The 20,361-nt window shown below is 39.2% G+C and overlaps 2 protein-coding genes across 2 annotated transcripts in view; both read left to right on the top strand.

The window, feature by feature from the left end:
- MDH1B (malate dehydrogenase 1B) overlaps positions 1–1,273 on the top strand; it is a 35,084-nt gene extending 33,811 nt beyond the window's left edge. Inside the window, exon 13 of the mRNA XM_040984391.1 lies at positions 1,218–1,273. Coding sequence (XP_040840325.1) covers positions 1,218–1,273 — 56 coding nt within the window. The remainder of the gene's footprint in view (positions 1–1,217) is intronic.
- Positions 1,274–2,946: 1,673 nt separating this feature from the next.
- DYTN (dystrotelin) overlaps positions 2,947–20,361 on the top strand; it is a 46,175-nt gene continuing 28,760 nt past the window's right edge. Inside the window, exons 1-5 of the mRNA XM_040984389.1 lie at positions 2,947–2,965; positions 10,176–10,250; positions 12,700–12,901; positions 14,207–14,292; positions 14,809–14,906. Coding sequence (XP_040840323.1) covers positions 2,947–2,965; positions 10,176–10,250; positions 12,700–12,901; positions 14,207–14,292; positions 14,809–14,906 — 480 coding nt within the window. The remainder of the gene's footprint in view (positions 2,966–10,175; positions 10,251–12,699; positions 12,902–14,206; positions 14,293–14,808; positions 14,907–20,361) is intronic.

The following is a 20,361-nucleotide window of genomic DNA, read 5'->3' as shown; positions in this document are numbered from 1 at the left end:
ATACTATGAAAAAAAGAAGTCCTCAATCATTTAATGTTATAAAACTGCGTAACTAAATTGTATCTGAAATTCAAAACATATTTTAAAAAGAGAAGGAAAGTCAGTGTAACTGGGTCTGTCTGCAGTAGTTACTTATGAAGTTTCAGTTAAACAGAAGTAAGTGAAACCCAAAACAACCTTCAGAGCTTTTCCATAAGCCTTCTCAAAATCGAGTAACACTAAGAACCTGGAGGATCAATTGCTCATTTGCCTAAAGCACTTTCCAACTTATCCTAGATTATTATTATGTGCTTAGACATTTGATTATTTGATTGGAAGGTTACCTTTTTTTTTTGATTCCTAGATTCTTAATTTCACAAATTCAGTCAACCTAATTACATCTGAACGCAGCATTCACAAAAACAATCAAACCTTGTCCCATTGTCAACATCTCAGATACTGTGTCAGATCTACATGTGAGTAAAGATAATATGAAACTTCTAAACATCATTTCATCCTTAAGTTTGAAATCCTCAAACAGAGATGTCATGGAGTACAGATTTGCTCCCTTTGTAGATTTATCTGATCTGTTTCCAAAAAATCAATATGATTCATATAGACAAAAAGAAGTGACAGATTTTTACCCACCCTCCCCCAGTTTTGCCCCGTTATGAAGTAGTTTTCATAGTGAATTTACCATGCTACAGTTCTTTTTAATCTAGAACTTTGATGTTAATTTTTAAAAAAGGAATAAATTGGCTGTTCTTGGACATCATACCATCTTTTCAAAATAGATTTTTCTGATGGAGCAGTCTGGAGCAGATTTGTGCCTACTTATCAAATGAATTTTACACATGTCACTTGAGACTGTGGACTCTTGGGCATTTGGGCTCTCCGGGTGTTGCTCACAGAGTAACACGCTGGCTTTGAGTTCTCACAAAATCAGCACTTTCCCTCTCATGAGACTGAAGAGGTGAATGGCAGTGTTCCAACAAGGTAGTTCATGTGACAGGTCTTTCAAAACTCTGCTAGGATTAGATAAGATTTTTTCAGCCTAAACATCTTTAGAAATATAGGACTTTCAGAATATGCCTTAAAATATAAAGGAAATGTACATCTGTACTAATAACAGACATGCCGGCACAAAGATGACTCAGTCAATAATGAATGGCACAAGAATATAAGGCAGATGAAAAATTCCTTCTGCCTATGCCTAATTGCACCTTCTCTATGTCTAGATTCAAAAATTCCAGTCATTGTCATGCAGCTGCCTACAGTACTCAGAATAGCATGATGTACATATTTGTAATCTAGGAGAAACAAGCTATACCATCCAGCCCAGGTGTACAGTAAATTACACCTCTAGGTTTATGTAAGTGCACTCTGATGAGGCACAAAGAGGAAGAAACTTAATAAATACTCTCAATATAGTCCCACCCTTAAGTAATATATGATTGTCTTAAGATCCTTATGAAAGCTTGCGTTTTAATTAATACATACTGAAAAAAATCCATACTTCTGTAGCTATAAAAAGAGTAAACACATGTAAGTAGATTTCATTCTTAGGTCTCTCTTGGTTATTTGGTAAGGTGATTGGTAGCCCTTCTCAGTGTTTCTAATCGTGTGGTAACCCTTGCTCTCAGTGGCATCTAGATGATGTTTTCCTTGCCTCTACACTTGAAACCAATACAGAAATGACCCTTTGAAATAGAGATGTTGGAGCAGCTTTAAGTTATTCATGATCTGCATTACTAATGAATGTACCTCTGAGAGCGCTTACAATGATGCAGCCTTGAGCATCGTAGCTTTGAAACCCATTGCTGGGCAGTCAGAACAAGAAATCAACTCTACATGGGAATGCCACACTTCTGGAACACTGAATGCTGGACTGAAATGCTTCTTCAGGGAAACTAGGCAAGGTAAGGACTTGGACTGGAAGGAGACAGATTGAATTCAGTTGTACCGTCAAAAGGACAGAAGGCCAGACGCTTCTACACCCACCTGGGAGCTTCATGCAGAAATTAGGGAAGCATTTCCATTTCAAGGAAAGCTCTAAACTGATTGCCCTTGCTATGACTTTTCAAAACAGATTGTGCCTATTTGGGGACTTTCTAGGTTATACTGTCATATTTTTAAAGAGCTAATATAATCCATTTTCTTTCTTTTCTTTTCTTTCTTTCTTTCTCTCTCTCTTTCTTTCTTTCTTTTTTGGTAAAATGTTTATTATCTGCCCACAAAACTTTATGCTTTAACTCATTCAATGGAAGGGATGATGTTATTAATTTAAGTATCATGTAACTTTTAAAAATATCTTTCAAGTGTCTACATTAACAAATGATGGTGCTTTGTTTTTTAGAAAGTGTAAAATTTTCTTAGAGTACAACTCAGTTTTTTGTTGAAAGGCAATACCTGTGTGCACAAAATTTGAATAGTATATATAATGTGAAATAATCAATATAGCATCTAATTGACTATTTTAAAATAATGTATTGACCACTGACTAAATTATGTGTAGATACACATATGTGTATGTACACATGTAGGTTATTGATTTTATTGATTAGAAATGTTAAATGTGGAATTATTTAGCATAAAAGCATCAAAATATCAAGCATTGAAAGTTGTAAATTTTTTCCTTAAAATTCTAATAAATTTATGTATTCTTTAAAGCAAGATAATAGTCCAATAAAAAGCTCAAAAGTTCTGAACAAAGTATCAATTTCTAGAATTCTTAATTTTCTAAGAAGTATGACCAGCCTAAAGAGTCTTGATCCTTATGTTCTTCCTTTTTATCCTCCCAAGAGATTTTCCTGGGCATTTCATAGTCAATACTCCACTTGTAAAATGATTGATCTGCTTGCCTGTCTCTTTCCCACTCCCATCATCACTGAGAAACCTTCTGCTAAGTGTACCAGTTTACTTCTCCTTACAAGGACCCTCTTCCTGTCATTTCAGGAATTTCATGAAATGGACCCTAATAAACAAGGTGGGTATGATGGACAAGTTTCTGAAAACAATTTGAAAGCAAAATAAAGCAAAATAGATACAGATGTATTTTTAGAGCTGAGTTGCCCAAGAGTGGATATTTCAATTTGTGGGTGAAAACACAATTGTTAGGTGGTTAAAATAGCTTTCTCTTTCACTTTTTTTAAATGTTTTTTTTTTTAAAATCTATTTCAAAGGCAGAAAGAGAGGAAAGAGTATCCACTTGTTTATTCTCCAAATGGTAGCAACAGTCCTCTGAGTCTGCCATGTGAATAGCACTGGACCAAGAATTTCACCCATCACCCACTGCCTTCCAGGATGCAGTAGCAGGAAGCTGTATCACAAGTGCATCAGCCAAGACTCCAATAGTCACTCCCATACAGGTTGCACATATTCCAAGCAGTGGCTCATCCTTCTGTGCCACATGCTTGTCTGCCTCTTTCTCTCTTTTAAAAATAAACTTAGTCTATTGTTTCCATAGCAGCAAAAATATTTTAACAAAGGACCACGTATTGATAAAATGATGTTTTAGGCAGCTGTTTATATAGACAAAAAATATCTTATTTTCATTTGTCTTCATTTCACTCATATGATGAGATAATTATAGATACTTTAATGTCAGAATAAGTTTGCAACACTATGTAAGCCTAGAGTTTGTAGAAATATACCATAACTTTTAGTATAATAGCATTAGATAAATTATTATAATTCTCCTTTATTCTTATCCTTCAGAAGACCGTGTTAAGCCTAGGACTAGTCTGTGACATTGTTATTGATGGATCTATTTGCAGCCTAATTTCTCTAGCTAAAAATCTAGATTGATAATGTTATTCATTTTATATAAAATTCTGTAAGTTCTGACACTATTCATCAAAAAACATTATGGATGATTCAATTTGTCTTTTTTTTTTTTCCAAATTTGAGGCTTCATGTCAATTAGCTTAATACTCAGCAGCAGGTAACCCACTCAAAGTCCAATTTCTCTCCCTGAAGCTGTGTTTCTCGAAGTTAGTGTGTGCATCAAAATCACAAGAGAGATTTATAAAAGTTTGAGTTCCACCTGCAAAGTTTGCAATTTAGGAGACCTGGGGCAGCGGCCAGACATGTGAATATCTAACAAGGTCCTGGGATGCTGATCCTGTTTTCCTGGGACTGCTTTGAGGACACCTATGGCATAAAGTACTTATTTCCGAATCCTCAAATTAGACGGCAACCACCTGGAAGAGACTCTATTACATTCATCTTAGTATCTGTGGAAAATGAAGATGTTGGTGTGCCTAAGGAAAAGCCACCATCCCTGAATGCAAATGCTTCCAAGTCAAGAACATGTGTCATGTTATTATTCCTCTAAGAACAAAAAACTACTTTTCTCTCATACTGGAGCTTGATCCATCCAGTGATTTCCTCTCTTCCTGACTTTTCTTCCACCATCAGAAAAATTTCAGGATCAGTCTTTGAAGAAATACATCCAGTGGCAGATCTCCCCAGGACACCCACTCATTCTGCTTGTGACATTGTATCACAGCCTGCCATGCTATGCTAGTATGCCTATTTCACACTATTTTATGTATTTCCAGTTTGTCTTCTTTCTACAGACATGGGGTAGAGGTTTTCCTGACTCCTCCCATTCTCTACCATTGGAGTCTTATCTGAAACCTAAACACTTTTAAGAACTAAGAGCATAGTGAATAACAAAATATTTATAGCATAATTTTATGTTGGAAAAGAAAGAACAAAAATGTGAAGATTCTGCAAAAAAAGGTCTCTTGATAACAGTTTTTTAAGTACTGCCTCCATTCATCTGCAGGAGGTTTCTTCTACCGATTGTGTATTGATCATTGATTCAGCATTCAATTGTTCCTTTATGTTTGCAGTGGATTAGCTCTAGGACCATCTGCAGTTCCAACTAAGTTCATAGACTCCCAAATCCTTTATACTAAATGATGCAGTATTCACATATAGCCTACGCATCTTACTGTTTACTTTAAATCACTTTTATATGATTTGTAATGTTTACAAAAAGGAAATATTATGTAAGTAAAATTTATAGAAAAATGTTTGGAAAATGACAAGAGAAAAAAGTGTACACATGCCCAGTACCCAGACAGCAGTTTTACTTGTGGATAACAGAGCCTGCAGCTACAGAGGGTTGGCCTCTGGGTGGGCTGTGTGATGTGGTCCAGTTCCTCAGGATGGATCTGGCCTGGTTCAGCACCATAAGCTCCTTAGGAGTTCAACGTAGCACCTTGCACTCAAATAACCATGTGTGTAACCACTAGCACTTTATAGCACTCAAGGACAAGAAACATGTTTTTCAAGCCAAATTCAGGTCACTGTAGCAATAAATTTTGACTATGTTTGGTAAAGAGCCATGCTTGGATATAGAAACTTCTAAGAGATTTATCCTGAGCATCTGGTCACAGGTCCTGTGCTGAGGTTCCACTGTAGCTGCAACTTGCTATGATGATTGCTTTTGGCATTGAAGAATTTTGAAGACCTGGGAATCTGTGTCAAGACTGGGAACAGAAATATATTCTACACTTGGTGTCTGACTTCCCCAGTCATGCCCCACAGCCATCTCTACTGCCCAACTACAGATTAATTCTTGAAGGAGCCAACTGTCCCTCTACTGTTGACTTCAAAAGGAGCCCCCAAAATACATACAAGCTGTTACATCTACCCAAGACATGAAAAGAGCTTAGATCTTGTATCACATACAGGAATGGACATGGAAACACTGATTTTATTCTTTAAATTTCCCCATTGCTGAAGGGCAAGAATAAATTAATGTCATTGTAAGTGATTCTGTCATGTGTGTTTAAACCAGTAAACTCATAAAGAGTGCCTTGACCACCTGTTGCTTCAGGTCTTCTTAGCAAGACCTGGAGAAGCAACTCAGCAACTGCCAACAGTGTATGGTAATCAGCCAGTATTCCTCTCGAAGGTACTTCCATTTTCCTCAAGGCTTCTTCCTCTTAGCATAATGAATACAAGTCTACCCCAGCATCTGCTTCTACATGAAGACCTTGCTTCGGAGGGAGCCTTATGTGTTGAAACTCTAGCAGGAAATATTGGGCAGGCAAAGTTGCTTGGAAACTGTTCCCAAAGATTGTGATCTGCTTCCTCTCTTACTCTCCACTGTGACTAGTCTAAAATTTCACTAATTCTTTACCTTTCTATCACACCACCCTCTCCTAACTCCAAGTGGGTGAACTTGTCCCCATTGTCAAGGAAAAAAATACCAGGAGCCCTCAGACATGAACTCTTCCCTGCTCCACCATCACCATTCCCACCCCTTTGTTCCTATTCTCAAATAATAAAGCAAAAGCTTCCTATTAAAGCTCATTCATGCATCATCTTTCATCCTCCATTTTTATCTCAGGGATTGTACCAGTTAGAAAATTTCTGTTGTTTTTGACAGAAAACTCAGTTCAAAGAGATCTTATAACTTTCTATAATTCAGTACTCAGTCAAGAGATCTACTGTATAGCCAAGTGACAATATATTATGACCCTGAAAATTACGGGAAAGATGTTAAGTGTTCTTATCACAAAAATAGTAAATGTGTGAGTTCAGATACAGATTAGTGAGTTCAATTTAGCTATTCTATCACATAAACATATTTCAAAGCAGCATGATTTTTTCAATAAATATCTGCAACTGTTTGTCAATTAAAATAAAATAGCCCATGGAAGGACCAACTTGCTCAGGGCTTAGAAACATTGTTACCAAAAAGTGAGATCTGTCTCAGGCTGACAGTGCACTTCCTTGTGTAACAGCTTCATTCCAACTATACACCCTCACAAGAGAGTGACTGCAGCTGTAATCCACAATTCCAAGTTCAAGTCTGCCAGGAAATAAGTGAGTCCATTTACCTGATTACTTGAACAAAGGATCCTTGAATCACATTTCCTTGGTGTGCTATTTGCCTGATAAGGGTTATATATCACCAGAAGGGTCAATGAATTTGGGTGGGACTTTGCTGAATCAAATACTACGAGATCCCTCATTCTCTGAACCCTCAACTCCTTCCCCTCTGCTGGTCACTTCTTCCTGACTCATGTATGAGTTATGGGATCTTTCTGCCTGTGAAAACAGGTTTGATTTTTATGTGTGGTTCTAGCTATGCCTCTCTCCTTTTCCCTTTGATTAAACAGCTTTGAACAGCTGTCTTGTTTGTATTTTAGTTTCACCTTACATTCACTGCTCCATCCTTTCCCCATGATCGCTGAAACCGCTCTTTCAAAGACATTCAATAATCAAGTTAATCGTAACAACCAGTGGTTATTTTTAGCCCATAGTTAATCTTCTTTTGGCTTCCAGATATTAAATCATTAAAACCTCTCGCCTTTCTAAAATTCACCTTTACACCATCACTTTATCTTGGTCTAATTTGAATCGCTCTTCTCATTCTTTCTCTTGGGTTTCTCTTCCTCTTCTGATACTTAGGTAATTATTTTCCTTAGAGTTTCTGTTAGCTTTAATTGTGATCCTCGGGCTTCTGCTAGCCTAGTTTTATTCTCATCAAGTATGTACTTTGATGACCTAATTGATTGATATTATATTATCCAATTCCAATGACTCTTAAATGTCTATCTCAGATTAGATAGCAACTCTAGCCTCGAGATGCATAATGAAAACTCGGGACCCCAATCAATACCCTGAACAGCTCCCCCTTAATATTCTCTAAAATGTTATTGTCAGTAAGTTAGCCATCAGCCACCTGCGGTGATTGAGTACTTAAAAAAATGGCTCTTCTGAATTTAGATCTAGTGAAAGTGCAAAAGAGAAACCAAATTTCAAATAATTGAATTTTTAAATTATTAATCTTTATCAATAAGATACCTCATAATTTTATATTGACCACTTAATAAATAATATTTTCACATCTGTATTAATATTAGACAAAATAATGAGAATTCACTATTGAAATAAAACATGGGACACTGGGGTCACTCTGTCACTTCCACACTCTAGCAAACAGAGCAGGATCTCCTTGACAGAGCATGTCAGGATTACCTTGAAATCTGCGCCAGGTGCCTGGAGTCAGCCCATGTGAGATTGGGACTTATTTCCTATTGCTGTTTTTTGACTCTACACATACACAGTATAAATACTGGGAAGAGAGAAATGATTATGTCAGAATTTGCAGAAGATCTGGTTGTCATTCTAGATAACCCATAGGCAACTGGATTCAGGACAGTCGCTCTAGAATTAATAAGCTCCTAAAAAAAAAACACATTTATCTCCTAATTTGAAAGGCAGAGTTACAGAAAGAAATAGAGAGATAAAGGTAGAAGCAGAGCGAGACAGAGAGACTAACAGAGAGAGAGTTCCTCTATCCGCTGTTTCTCCCTCCCGACAGCCACAATAGCCAGGGCTGAGCCAGGCTGAATCCAGAGAGCCAGGAGCTCCATCTGGGCTTTCCATTTGGGTATCGGAGTCCCAAACACTTAGACCATCTCCCACTACTTTTTCAAAGCTGTTAGCAGGGAGCTGGACTGGGAGTGGAGCAGCTGAGACTGCTGGCTCCCATAGATGATGCTAGCATTGTAGATGGTGGTTTATTTGCTACACCACAATGCCAATCCCCTACAATTAATAAACTCTCAACACTATCAGTGTTTACATTTCATTTTCATCAAATTTACCTTAAGATTCTGCCATAACATAGGATTCTGTGTTTTATCTCTGGAGTTAAAGACTTGCTTTGATTTTGTTAGAAACAATTATTCTAGGGATCCAGCACCATGGCATAATAGGCTAATCCTCTGCCTATGGTGCCAGCATCACATATAGTCTCCACTTGGAGTCCTGGCGGTTTCACTTCTGATCCAGCATCCTACCTACGGCCATGGAAGGCAGGTGATCATGACTCAAGTTTTTGGGTTCCTGCACCCACACTGAAGACTCAGAAGCAGCTCCCGGCTCAGCTTTAGACTGGCCACATGGGGAGTGAGTCAGTGAGTAGATCTTTCTCTCTCTGTAACTGTGCCTTTCCAATAAAAATAAGTAAATCTTTTAAAACAGAAATTGCTCTTCTCATAAGTTCCCAGGTTATGTTGAAGCTGCTCATTCAGAAATTCCACTTTGAGGATCATTACTTTAAGGCAATAATCACTGAGAAAAAGACAATTTATACTGCCTGAGATTGAACAATTAATGTGCAAGCTCTTCTAAAATTTTATCGAATGACACTACAGATAGTACAAATAAATGGGAAGAGCCACTCTGTAGCTGGGTGTGTGTGTGTGTGTGTGTGTGTGTGTTGTTGTTGTTGTTGTTTTTGGGTTTTTTGGCTAGCTCTGAAGACTGCTCAGAGTTTCAGTCTTCAGGGAACATGTTCTGTTGTAGGACAATGAAAAGCTCTGCTGTGTTATGTTTCTTAAACTAAGTGAAAACCAGATTGGAAAGGCTAGTGAAAAAAAAATTAAATTTTGGCTCCTAAAGGTAAGTGAGAAATACAGTTTAAGAAGTGTGTAACCTATATTTTCTCTTTTGAATTAAGGAAATTCTCTACACAGAATGCATTATAATTCCTATTTATATAATGAATATACTGAAGACCAAAATAGAAACAAATTCGCTCCAAGTAATGTCCCTCAGAAATGTCCACTATTTCTAAGTTGCTGGAAGCCACTGAAAGTTATCCTTCACAAGATGGGAATTTTAGCTGTTTAGTTAAGTGCTACAACTCAGGGACCTGAGCTCTCACCAGGATTGTATACAAGAGCTTGATACATATTTGCTAAATGTGTAAGTGGTTGGGTAGCTTTGGGTGCGCTTTCATATAAATATATATAAGTGCCTATATATTTTTATATTTTTATATCATATATATAAATACTTATTTGCACAGTGTAACTAGACATGTTGAGAAAAACAGGCTTTTGTTCGCTATGTTGCTTTTTGTCTTATTTTCTCAAAAGGCTGTTGTCTTCTAAATTTTTTTTTAATTTAAGAAACAATGGGTTGTTGGAGAAGTGTTCCCTGCCCTTTAATGAACTCCTCCATGTAGTGGGTTTGCAAAGTTATCTCTCAGGTCACCTGCAGCCCTGGGATGCTATGAGCTGTCTATTCATTATTTCCAGGTGGAAAGCAGAGCTATAGACCTTTATTGGCTCATCCGGAAAGCAAAGTAGGATTCCAGAAGGTGGGTTTTATGTGAAGAGATGGTCCTTTATCCATGCTGCTTCTCCTTCTCTTTACAGATGCTCTGAATAATATTGAGAACTCCATTTATAGAACAGCCTTCAAGTTACGATCAGTTCAAACCCTGTGCCAGTGTAAGTACAGGCTCTTTTAAAGCACTTCAGAAATTCTGTCCTGATGTGTGCGATAAAATTGACAGAGAAAATAAATTCTGCCGTGCAGGTGACTGCTGGTTCTGGAAGGCTAGGCCTCTGATTCAGCCCATTTGCAGCCAAGATGCCAGCAGTGTAGGAAGCAGGGTGTCCACTCACATGTTCTGTATGGAACACATTGGCTCCGCTGACTGAAGAAAATGATTGTGTATGAGAAGGGTTTGTTCTGTATTTTTTTACAGGTTTCAAGCAAAAAGTTTTGATTTCATTTTCAGGATGCCAATATTAACACAAAAGAAAGCTACCAAAAAAAAAGTTACTTAACATCTGTGTAGATTTAAAGATGAAAATGCAATACTGTTACTATTTCAAAAGACTGAATTTTCAAGTTGACTTCTTCTATCTGTGTCTAAACATGAAAATAATCCCATGAGACTGATCTTTCTCATTTATATCTACTGAACACTATGGTTTGTTTTTTTACACTGTTTGCATAAGAGGAGTAATATAGAGCAAAATGCCTTTCCTGTAAAATTTCTCCAAGATAAAATAAATTGGACCTTAGCTGTGAAAAGCAACAGGTGTTCAGCACATTTAAAGTTATTGATATCTTGCCCATGGACTAAAATTTACATGCTGGGATGCCATATGGGGGCCGGTTCTAATCCTGGCAGCCCTGCTTCCCATCCAGCTCCCTGCTTGTGACCTGGGGGACCAGTTGAAGACGGCCCAAAGCCTTGGGACCCTGCACCCACGTGGGAGACCTGGAGGAGGTTCCTGGCTCTTGACTTCAGATCAACTCAGCTCCAGCCTTGGTCACTTGGGGAATGAATCATCTGTCAGAAGATCTTCCTCGCTGTCTCTCCTCTCTGTATATCTGATTTTGCAGTAAAAATAAATAAATCTTTAAAAGCAAATAAATAAATCTTTAAGAAATCATTTTTTAACATTCCTGATTTTTCCCATATGCATGATATTTATACTGCAGGTTGAATTTTTAAGTGCTTTTTCTTCTGCGTAATAATTTATACAGGCCAGGGGATGTTGAATGTGCTTCATGGAGTGCACATGGTATGAAGCAGGGTGTTAAAGAAATAGAAAGGTAGAAAGAAGTTTAGACAGTGCAGAAGAACCATGACCTTGGTCAGACCCAACTACATCTGACTCAATTTTTATATTACCATTCTCAGTTTCTGTGTCAGGTTCTTTTTTAATCTATGGTGCTCAGGGAAAAATCATAGAGCATTGCTCTAGACAAATAAACTCATTTTTTTTATTATTTTTATTTTTTTATTGGAAAGGCGGATATACAGAGAGGAGAGACAGAGAGGAAGATCTTCCTTCCGATGATTCACTCCCCAAGTGAGCCACAACGGCCGATACTATGCCGGTCCGAAGCCAGGAGCCTCTTCCGGGTCTCCCACGTGGGTGCAGGTTCCCAAAGCTTTGGGCCGTGCTTGACTGCTTTCCCAGGCCACAGGCAGGGAGCTGGAAGGGAAGCAGGGCCGCCAGGATAGAACCGGCACCCATATGGGATTCTGGGCGTGCAAGACGAGGACCTTAACCACTTGCACCACCGCGCCGGGCCCAAATAAACTCATTTATAACTAGTATTTATTTCCCCATAAGCAAATGCAAGGCAAAACATGTGTGCTAAAAATTTCCTCCACTTTTACTATTTTCCTGAAGAACTTCTCCCATAAAAGAAAATTATCCTCAAATTATCCGTGGGGTGAACTCTGTTTCATTCTTCTTATTATTCATTGCCACATAAATTTTTTGTGAGAAGATGGTAAAGAAAATATATATGAGAAGTAAAGCAACTTTTATAAGTAACTCTAGTCTTAGTAAAAGTCTATTCTAGATCATAATGCTGTTGAAAACAAGCTTTTTCTCTAAGTGAATTCACTGAGGCAAAAAAATGAGACCCAACAGATGTGATAATTTAGCAGCAGTTCTGCTACAGATCACTGGATTTGTTTTTTCACTATGGGAATTGCATTTAAACATACCATGTTTTTCTGAAGTTAGACTGCGGAGGAAAAAATTCATTTTAACCTGATGGGTAAATCTGTTCAATCTGCTCAACAGACAGCACAAAATTATTTTTCCGGTTTTCTGCCGCTGCGCCTTAAGTTCCTTGGGAGGCTTACTCTCCCAGGTTCTCACTTGTTCCGCTTTTAACTTCATTCTATAAAATAATGCCCGAAAAGTCATACTGGTGATAACACCACAACTCTGCATCATCAATAGATAGATTTGTCCAAAAATGAAACTGTCAGAATGGTAATACCCGATTATGTGCGAGAGATGTGTGTCCCGTGTTGGTCTTCCTCAGTTCCCTTTAAAGAACTTGGCAATTGGCATTCGCTTTATCGGACAACTTTCACTTTCGTCAGAAAATAAGGCTCATTTCATCTGCTTCCTCCAGTGGACTTGATTGACAGCTCCCTGATCCAACATGTGCTACTACGTCAGAGGTTTTGGGAAGCCAGGGAGAGCTCCCTTTCTGTACAGCAACTTGGTCAGGTGCTCCAAGAGTTGTTTCAGAGAGCCAAAGTGGAAACAACAGGAGAGCCGCATCCCAGAGCGTCGGAACTCACTCTGAGCCTGCTCAGGACCATTTACGACAGGTGAGGACGTGGGTGGGGATGTTACAACCTCAAACGCAATATTCACTGGCCACTGGTAATTGACCGTTCCGTGCTGTCCAACGTTTGCTTAAGGTGTGGTGAACAAGAATAAATTTGTTTTAAATGTTTTAAATATTAACTCAGTCCTACTGAGAAGCATTTACACTTGCTGTGGCGATTACACCTCTGTAGGTAAGTCATTAGGAAGCTCTTGAGTCTCTCAACATTTCTTTATAACAATTATCTGGTTTTGTTTTGTTTTGATTTTTTAGTTAGAATTATGCTGGTTATGCTGTGTGTGTGGCTTGACTAAGCTAATCCCCAGCTTAAAGCATATCCAACAGGTAACTGTGGATGATGTGGAGTCAATGGTTCTGATGTGAGCATGTGCAGTGAGTGTATATTTAATGCACATGGTCAGCGTGTGTAGTGAGTTGAGCTATAGGGTTTACAATATTTTCCTCCTTCTCAGCTTGCCTTGATTTGTTTCGGTCCTGGCTCAGTAAACCCCATTCTTTAGAATGAACCTTTATATTTGAAGTGTAGAGAAAAAGAATAAAGAGAAATATGTGGGGCCTTCTAAAACCTCATGAAAATAAATATGAAGGAACAATGCATGGGTTTTGAAAATGTTTTGAAATGTGTGTGCCCGAAATAGGTACAGTGTTTACCACTAAGCAACTTTCTTACATGTGTGTTCTTGTTTGTTATTTGTTTTTTAATTGCACTGACAACATATGAATATAGACACAGTCTCAAAATATTCGTTTTTTTGTTTCATTGAATGTCATTTCTTTGAATGTCATTTCTACAGTCAGTCTGGTCTCTAATCATCTTCCTGCCTTTGAAAATTGTTTTGTAGGTTTACAAACTACGTAGTGAGTGGGCAAAGAATGATTAAACTCTGAGCGAGAGTCTATGAACTGAGCATTTCTGAGGCATGTACGCGTGCTCCTCTCACCCATCCTTTTGTCCTTGTTTTTGCTGCTTGGTTTCCAGACGGCTGAGAACTAAGCAATGAGGCTGCCCACCCCCCAAGAAGACAACACGGGTACTGGCATCGGTGTCTGGTGCAGCATTCAGCACAGAGAGCAACCTAGCAAATATTTTCTAATTGAATGAATGATGAACCATTTCAAGCCAATGCTCTCTCTGGCAAAATTCCACATACAGAAAAAGAGGCCATGAAAATCTAGCATCCCTAACCCCATGTTAGAGCATCCAATAATAGCTACGGTTTCTCTAAAACACTTCACCATGAATAACACTACCCCTTCCATTTGTGTCTGTTTTGTTGCCATGCAGCAGAGGAACGGGTTCTCTCCAGCTCACACCTGTGGCTGCTGCCCTGATTGCTCTCTCGGGGGACAGCCCTCTTACAAAATACAGAGGTAAAATGCATGGGAGGCGTGAGTGTTCTGCAGTGCTGTGACTGAGTCCCTCATGCATTTGCTTCTTCACCCACGTCTATAACCCCCCATGGTGACTTTCATTCCTCAGCGTGACTTACTTACTTATTAAAGAAAAATGCTTACTACTATGGATTTTTTAAAAGTAAATCTTTTCTGACTATACATCACTGAGTTGAACTTGACAGTTATTTGTTAGGAATTATCCGGACACCAGTCATTATTATTCCTCCAAAGATGTGTACGGCCCTTATATTGTCATTTACCCAGCTCATGATCTTCATCCTAGACACACTCAGTTGTCGGGGTGATGAAATGTGAATGGCTTTTCATTCATTCAATTATTTAGTGTAAAAGGCATTCAAAATAAGTAAATTACCAGGAATATACCTTCCTCTTCCCTTCTCCCGCATGCCCATGTTTATTTAAAGCACACACTCCTCCAAAAGACTGCAAATATCCAACTTAAGGATTTCTTCTCCTCCCCTATATATCTAGCTCTTTTCCAACTCTATGCAGAAAACAAGGGAGGTTATGATCACGAGGCACGCATGACTCGAAGGGTGTTGAGGAACCTGCTCACAGATCTGCAGCAGGTAAGTTCTTTAGAATTCTAATTTTGCTTCAGTTATATTAGTCTCATTTATTATTAAAGTATCTGGTTTGTACAATGTCAGTTCTATCTTTATACAGCTTTCCGTGCAGCCTTTTCCTTTTATAGTAACCGCTATTATCTTAGTATGGGCTCTATTAACTTTAACCGGATCTATTTCAATTTCAGTCTAATGCATTTCTCCAGTTCACCTGTCCCCACAGCCCACAGTTTTGCTTCCACACTGAGACAGAGGTCTTTCCAAAATGCAATGTCACTCTTAAAATTCTATGTTGAACATTCTTTATCTGTAGGATAAAGCCCAAACTCTTCAGCATAACAGGCAAAGAAATTTGGATTTCCAAAATACTTCTCTTTAAAAAAAGAGGTGGGGGAGAGATAAAATCATGATGCTAATACAAATATTGGAGTACCTGGGTTCAACACACATCTGGCTCCTATTCCAACCTGCTATTGATGTGAGCCCAAGAAAATCAATAGTGGTGGGTCGAGTGATTCAGTCCCTACCACATATGTGTTCAGGGAGACCAGGAATGAGTCCCCCACTCCTAGCAATCAGGCCAAGCCCCAGTGGTTGCAGATATTTGAGAAGTGAACTAGCAAATGGACATACTTGCTGTAACTCTATTACTTCCTTCCTTCTTTGTTCCCTCTCTCTCTTTCTGTCTCAAATAAATAAATAGAAGTTTTAAAGTATTTGTTTAGGAGGGGAAGATATTTGGCACAGCAGCTAAGATGCTGCTTGGACTGCTCACATCCCATTCCGTCTCATAGTACCTGAGTTCAAGACCTGGCTCCTCAATTTCTGATCCAGTGTCCTGCTGCCATCCATGTAAGAGACTCAAGTTGAGCTCCTGGCTCCTTTTCAGTTTGTTGCCATATAGTTAGGTTGTTGGTGGTGCTGATCTTGCCAGAACCTGTTGGACTTTAGGTCTGAGGGCCACATGAACCTATTTTCACCCATACAATGCCATACTCATTATTATTTTCCCGTGGGACCAGCACAAATCACTGAGCTCAGTGAGTTCTCACCAAGCTCAGTACATGCACAGCTCACTGTTGTCACTGTAATCTTAAATTTGTTTGCCACACTATATGAAATGGCATCGGATGTGTCACTACTAGAGTTCTTGATCTGCTGGCCATCAGCTCTGGCTGACTGATGTCTGGCTACCCGGACCTGTCTTGGGTGGAACCTGTAGGATGCCACGTTGTTGCAGTTCACTGAGTCAGAAATGAGTTCACTCCCTGCTCCATGCATGTGCAGTCCTGCCCCATAGCCTTTGCATCCTTAAACAAAATGGCACCTAATTCAGCTCCAAGAGGTGGACTGGGCTGGGAAATCCAATCCACCCTGTTGCTGCACTGCCCATCTGGGACCTGCTACTCTGTCTCTGTCTCTGTTCCTGGTCAAATCAAACAGAGCAGCAGAATGAGCACTTCTTTGTCTGGGTTCACCTCCAGAGCTCCTGGTGGATGTCCCTTCCCATCTTGTTGCTTTTGTAGTTCTGGCTGTTGGTGGAGTTCAGATCCCTGTTCACTGAATGCCGCTGGGGTATCAGTCACTGCCACACCACACCATTGTTCTCACTGCTTTCCTGTGTCTGTCAGTCTCTGGGTGTCCCTCTGCTGTCCTATCCTCTCCTATTTCCTGGAACGTGCCCTCTCTGCTTCACACTGACTAATGATTCTCCTTCTTTTAAATGCATCCTTACCCTTTTCTGCCTTCTTGATTCTCAATTTACTTATCTGAAAGGCACAGTTACAGAAAGAGGAGAGGATACATCTTCTGATTCTCTCAACATGGCTGCAGTAACCAGAGATGGGTCTGGTCATAGCAAGGAGCCAGGAGCTTCATCCAGGTCTCCAAAAATTCCTTAGGCCATCTCCTGCTAGCTTCCTATGTATATTAGCTGGAAGTTCTATCAGAAGTGGAACACCTGGAACTTAAATTGGCCACATATAGAATGCTTTCATGAAACTCTGTGGCTTAGCCTTCTATGCCATGATACCAGTTCTCACTATTCCCAATTACAAAATCGTTCTCTTTCTGTTTTTAGATCATTCTTTTCTTCACCTTTTTATTTCCTCCCTTTATGAGTGTTTTTCTTTAGTTTTGACATTCCTTGATTTTCCTAGTTGTGATTCCTTGATTTTGGCTTTTAACATGCCCGTAATAAGTTTTTACATTGTGATTGCTCTGAGACTTTCAAAAAACTCATACAGTTATAACCTGCTAGTTTAAATTTCTATGAACTTAACTTTGACAACAACAAAAAAGCCCTCTTTCTATTTTAATTACTCCCCCACCATTTTAAATTTTATAATTTGTTCCTTTTTGCATTGCGTATTTACTGATAAGCTGGTACAGTTAAGATTTTCAATAGTTTTGCCTTTTAACTTTCTTGCTAATAAAGTTGTGATTTATTTACCACCATCTGGTTATTAGGTGTTCTGCCTTTGACTGTGTTCTTCTTTTCGCCAGTGAATTCTATACTTTCCTACATTTTCATGTCACTCATTAGCATGCATTTTCACCTGGGAAAATGCTTTTTAGTGTTTCTTAAGAAGTAGGTGTGTTAGTAATGAATATTTTCAGTTTTTATTTGTCTGGAAACTTCTTCCCTCTCCTTTCTATATCAGCTTTGCTGAGTACATTATCCCTGGTTTGCAGTTTTTCTTCTATGTAGCAGCTCACTGTCTCTGGATCTGTAAGGTTTCTGCTGAGATGTTTACCATTTAACGTATTAAAACTCACGCTCCTAGCCACTGTGGCCTGCCAGTGAGTGACTTAGAACTTAAAGCTATATGGTCAACAATTATGATGCAGGTGGACAAAGCCTGGGACTCCCATCCAGTGCCAGTGTTATTAGGAAATGGCAATAATGAGGGTGACCTCGATTCTTGTCTTATGTAGGAGAATTTTCATGTGAAAAGGACAGTGAACAAATAAAAAAAATTTTTTATTTGGAAACCTCTTGCCACAGCATCAGTAGGGAGGCTGCAAGTGAGGAAGACCAAAGAAACTTATCAAAATAGGATCTTGGAGTCTTCTCAGCACAATTCAAGTGAGCAGAACAATATATAACATTCAGTTGAAGAATGGAGCAGGAATCATCCTATCTAGCTTGCTCCTGGTGAAACAAAAAAAGTCAGCAGAAGGGTAGGCAACTTTGTGTCTGTTGTTTCATGATCCTACTCAGAAGGTTGGGATCACCCCTTCCTTGCTGTTCTCAAGGTAAAACTGAGTTGGGCACTAAAGTTAATACTTTGTCCAGTCTTAAGTGGACTTTCCCCTTTCTCATTCCTATGGGTACCTCACTTCACTACACGTCAGCCCATCTACCTCCTCATGCCAGAGCATATCTAAATACTCTGTTCACAGGTACCAGCCTGGAGTTGGAGGCAATGGGGATCTCACTGGTACTGGGTTTCACTAAGGGGAACCCAGCATTAGAACCCAATGTAAAGTTCTATTCCAGTTTTCTCTCTTTCCATCCAAGTGGTTGGCATTGCTCCAAGCAGTGATGCCTTAGGTTGGGGGAGGAATGATGCAAGTAATAAAAAAAAAAATGTCTTTTCTGTCTTGTTCAATGCATCTTTTTACACTGCTATATTCAAATACTCTGACCTCCCGCCGTTCCCCTGAGCTCCTGCACGGATACTTGCTCACATTGATGATTCTGTACAGATGATTTTAGAGTTCTGTTCTACTGTCTCGCCCTTCCTCCTCCTTCCTTCTCTGATATGGTTTTTTATGTTTTATGTTTTTAGTAGAGTGATGATTTCTAAACATGTCATAAGCTTAAAATATTAGACATGGATACTTTCAAACTGTTCTGGTGTTTATACCCGTTTTCCGAGGACTCTCGGGAATGTCTCAGCATGCCACCACAGCACAGGCTGTTCCTCGATAACGCCAATCAAACTAGCACGACCAGCATGTCTAGCAAGCGGTTGTAAAGAAAAAACCTGGGCCAAAGACTCCTTTGCTTTCTTCATTAAAATTCTTTACACACCCTTCCTGACTCAGGTCCCAAAATGTTGCCCTTATTGCAGTCTCCACTGAGGTCAATCAGCTGCTGAAATGGCAGCTCCTGCAGCACCACCACCCCCACACATTAGTATACTCCTGAGAAAACTTAGGAAGGCACTGATCTGCATAACAAATTATCATCCCATCAACTTCCATCACAGACTCAAACGTATTCCCACAGAAAATTCCATGCACTGCTATGCGATTCAAATCCTCCCCTAAGTATCCTAATTATCATTTCAAGTGCTGTTCTGCCTGTGCCAACATGCCATCTAGCCACATTTAATTCTTCCATAGAACACCTGCAAGAAATTAGTCAAATAGGCGATTAATCCACAAAGTCTTTGTGAGTACACTGAAAGGCCAAAATGTAGGCAAAAACAATGGCAGCACGAGCTTCATTTGCGCTGGTGTCAGAATCAGAGCTGGCAAATTCAATGCTGAAGTATCCACCTCTTTTATTTTACAAATGAAGTGAAACTCCTTCCTTGGGGCTCAAAGATGGGAGCAGAGGGTAAATGTTGAATCAGCAACACAATCTAAATAAGTGCTCCAGTTAGCTCTTCAGCACACACAGGCCAAAAGATGGGAAATTGGGAAATCAAGTTTTTTTTTCCCCCCAGACAAAAGCTAAATAATACAAGGAGTAGTTACTTAAAGTCACAGCAGGGTTATTATCCATTTAAAATACAAGCCATCTTGTCACCATTACACAAATGTTTGTTGACTTCTGCCTGGCTAATTGTCAGCAAAGAAATTCTAAGTGCCACTTTCCTGATTAGAAGAATGTTTATTCAAGTTGATGGAGCCAGCAGGGGGTCTTGGAGATTACCTCTGAGCTTGCAAGCAATGCCTGCTGAGAGCATGTGCTGCAGAAGACATCAGACATGAAATTAGGACCTGTTACCCAACGGAGCAAATGGAAATGACAGTGCATGTATCCATTCATCTAGATGATGTTCTAGCCAAGTCCCTACCCACCTTAGCAGTCGCAAGGACTTCCCAGCATCTTAGTTAGCTTCCTTAAAGTGACTGTTATTGGAACATAAAAACCGCTGAATAAGATGGTATACATTGAGCTAAGAGGATATGCATAAATTTAGAGTGTCACAAAACTTTGTGAAAAACCCTCAGAAAAGAATATAAAGCATTCTGTAGTTAGGTCCTGTCTTTGCAGTTAACCTGCTTTTGGTGACCTTCCACAAAATGTTGACTCTCAGCCAACCCTCTTTGTTTGTTTAAAATTATTTGATTGACAAACAAAACTTGTATGAGCGTATTCGAAATGTACAATATGATAATTTGAAGTAATAGTGCATGTGTGATGATTACCATAATCAGATACACGAACATTCGGGGCATTTGGCCTGGAAGTTAAGATGCCCCTGAGATGCCTTAACCC

The sequence above is a fragment of the Ochotona curzoniae genome, unplaced genomic scaffold (assembly GCF_017591425.1).
Source record: "Ochotona curzoniae isolate NIBS_2020 unplaced genomic scaffold, NIBS_Ocur_1.0 contig_4148, whole genome shotgun sequence".
In the NCBI taxonomy this organism is placed as follows: Eukaryota; Metazoa; Chordata; class Mammalia; order Lagomorpha; family Ochotonidae; genus Ochotona; species Ochotona curzoniae.
This window is presented reverse-complemented; position numbering and strand designations above follow the sequence as displayed.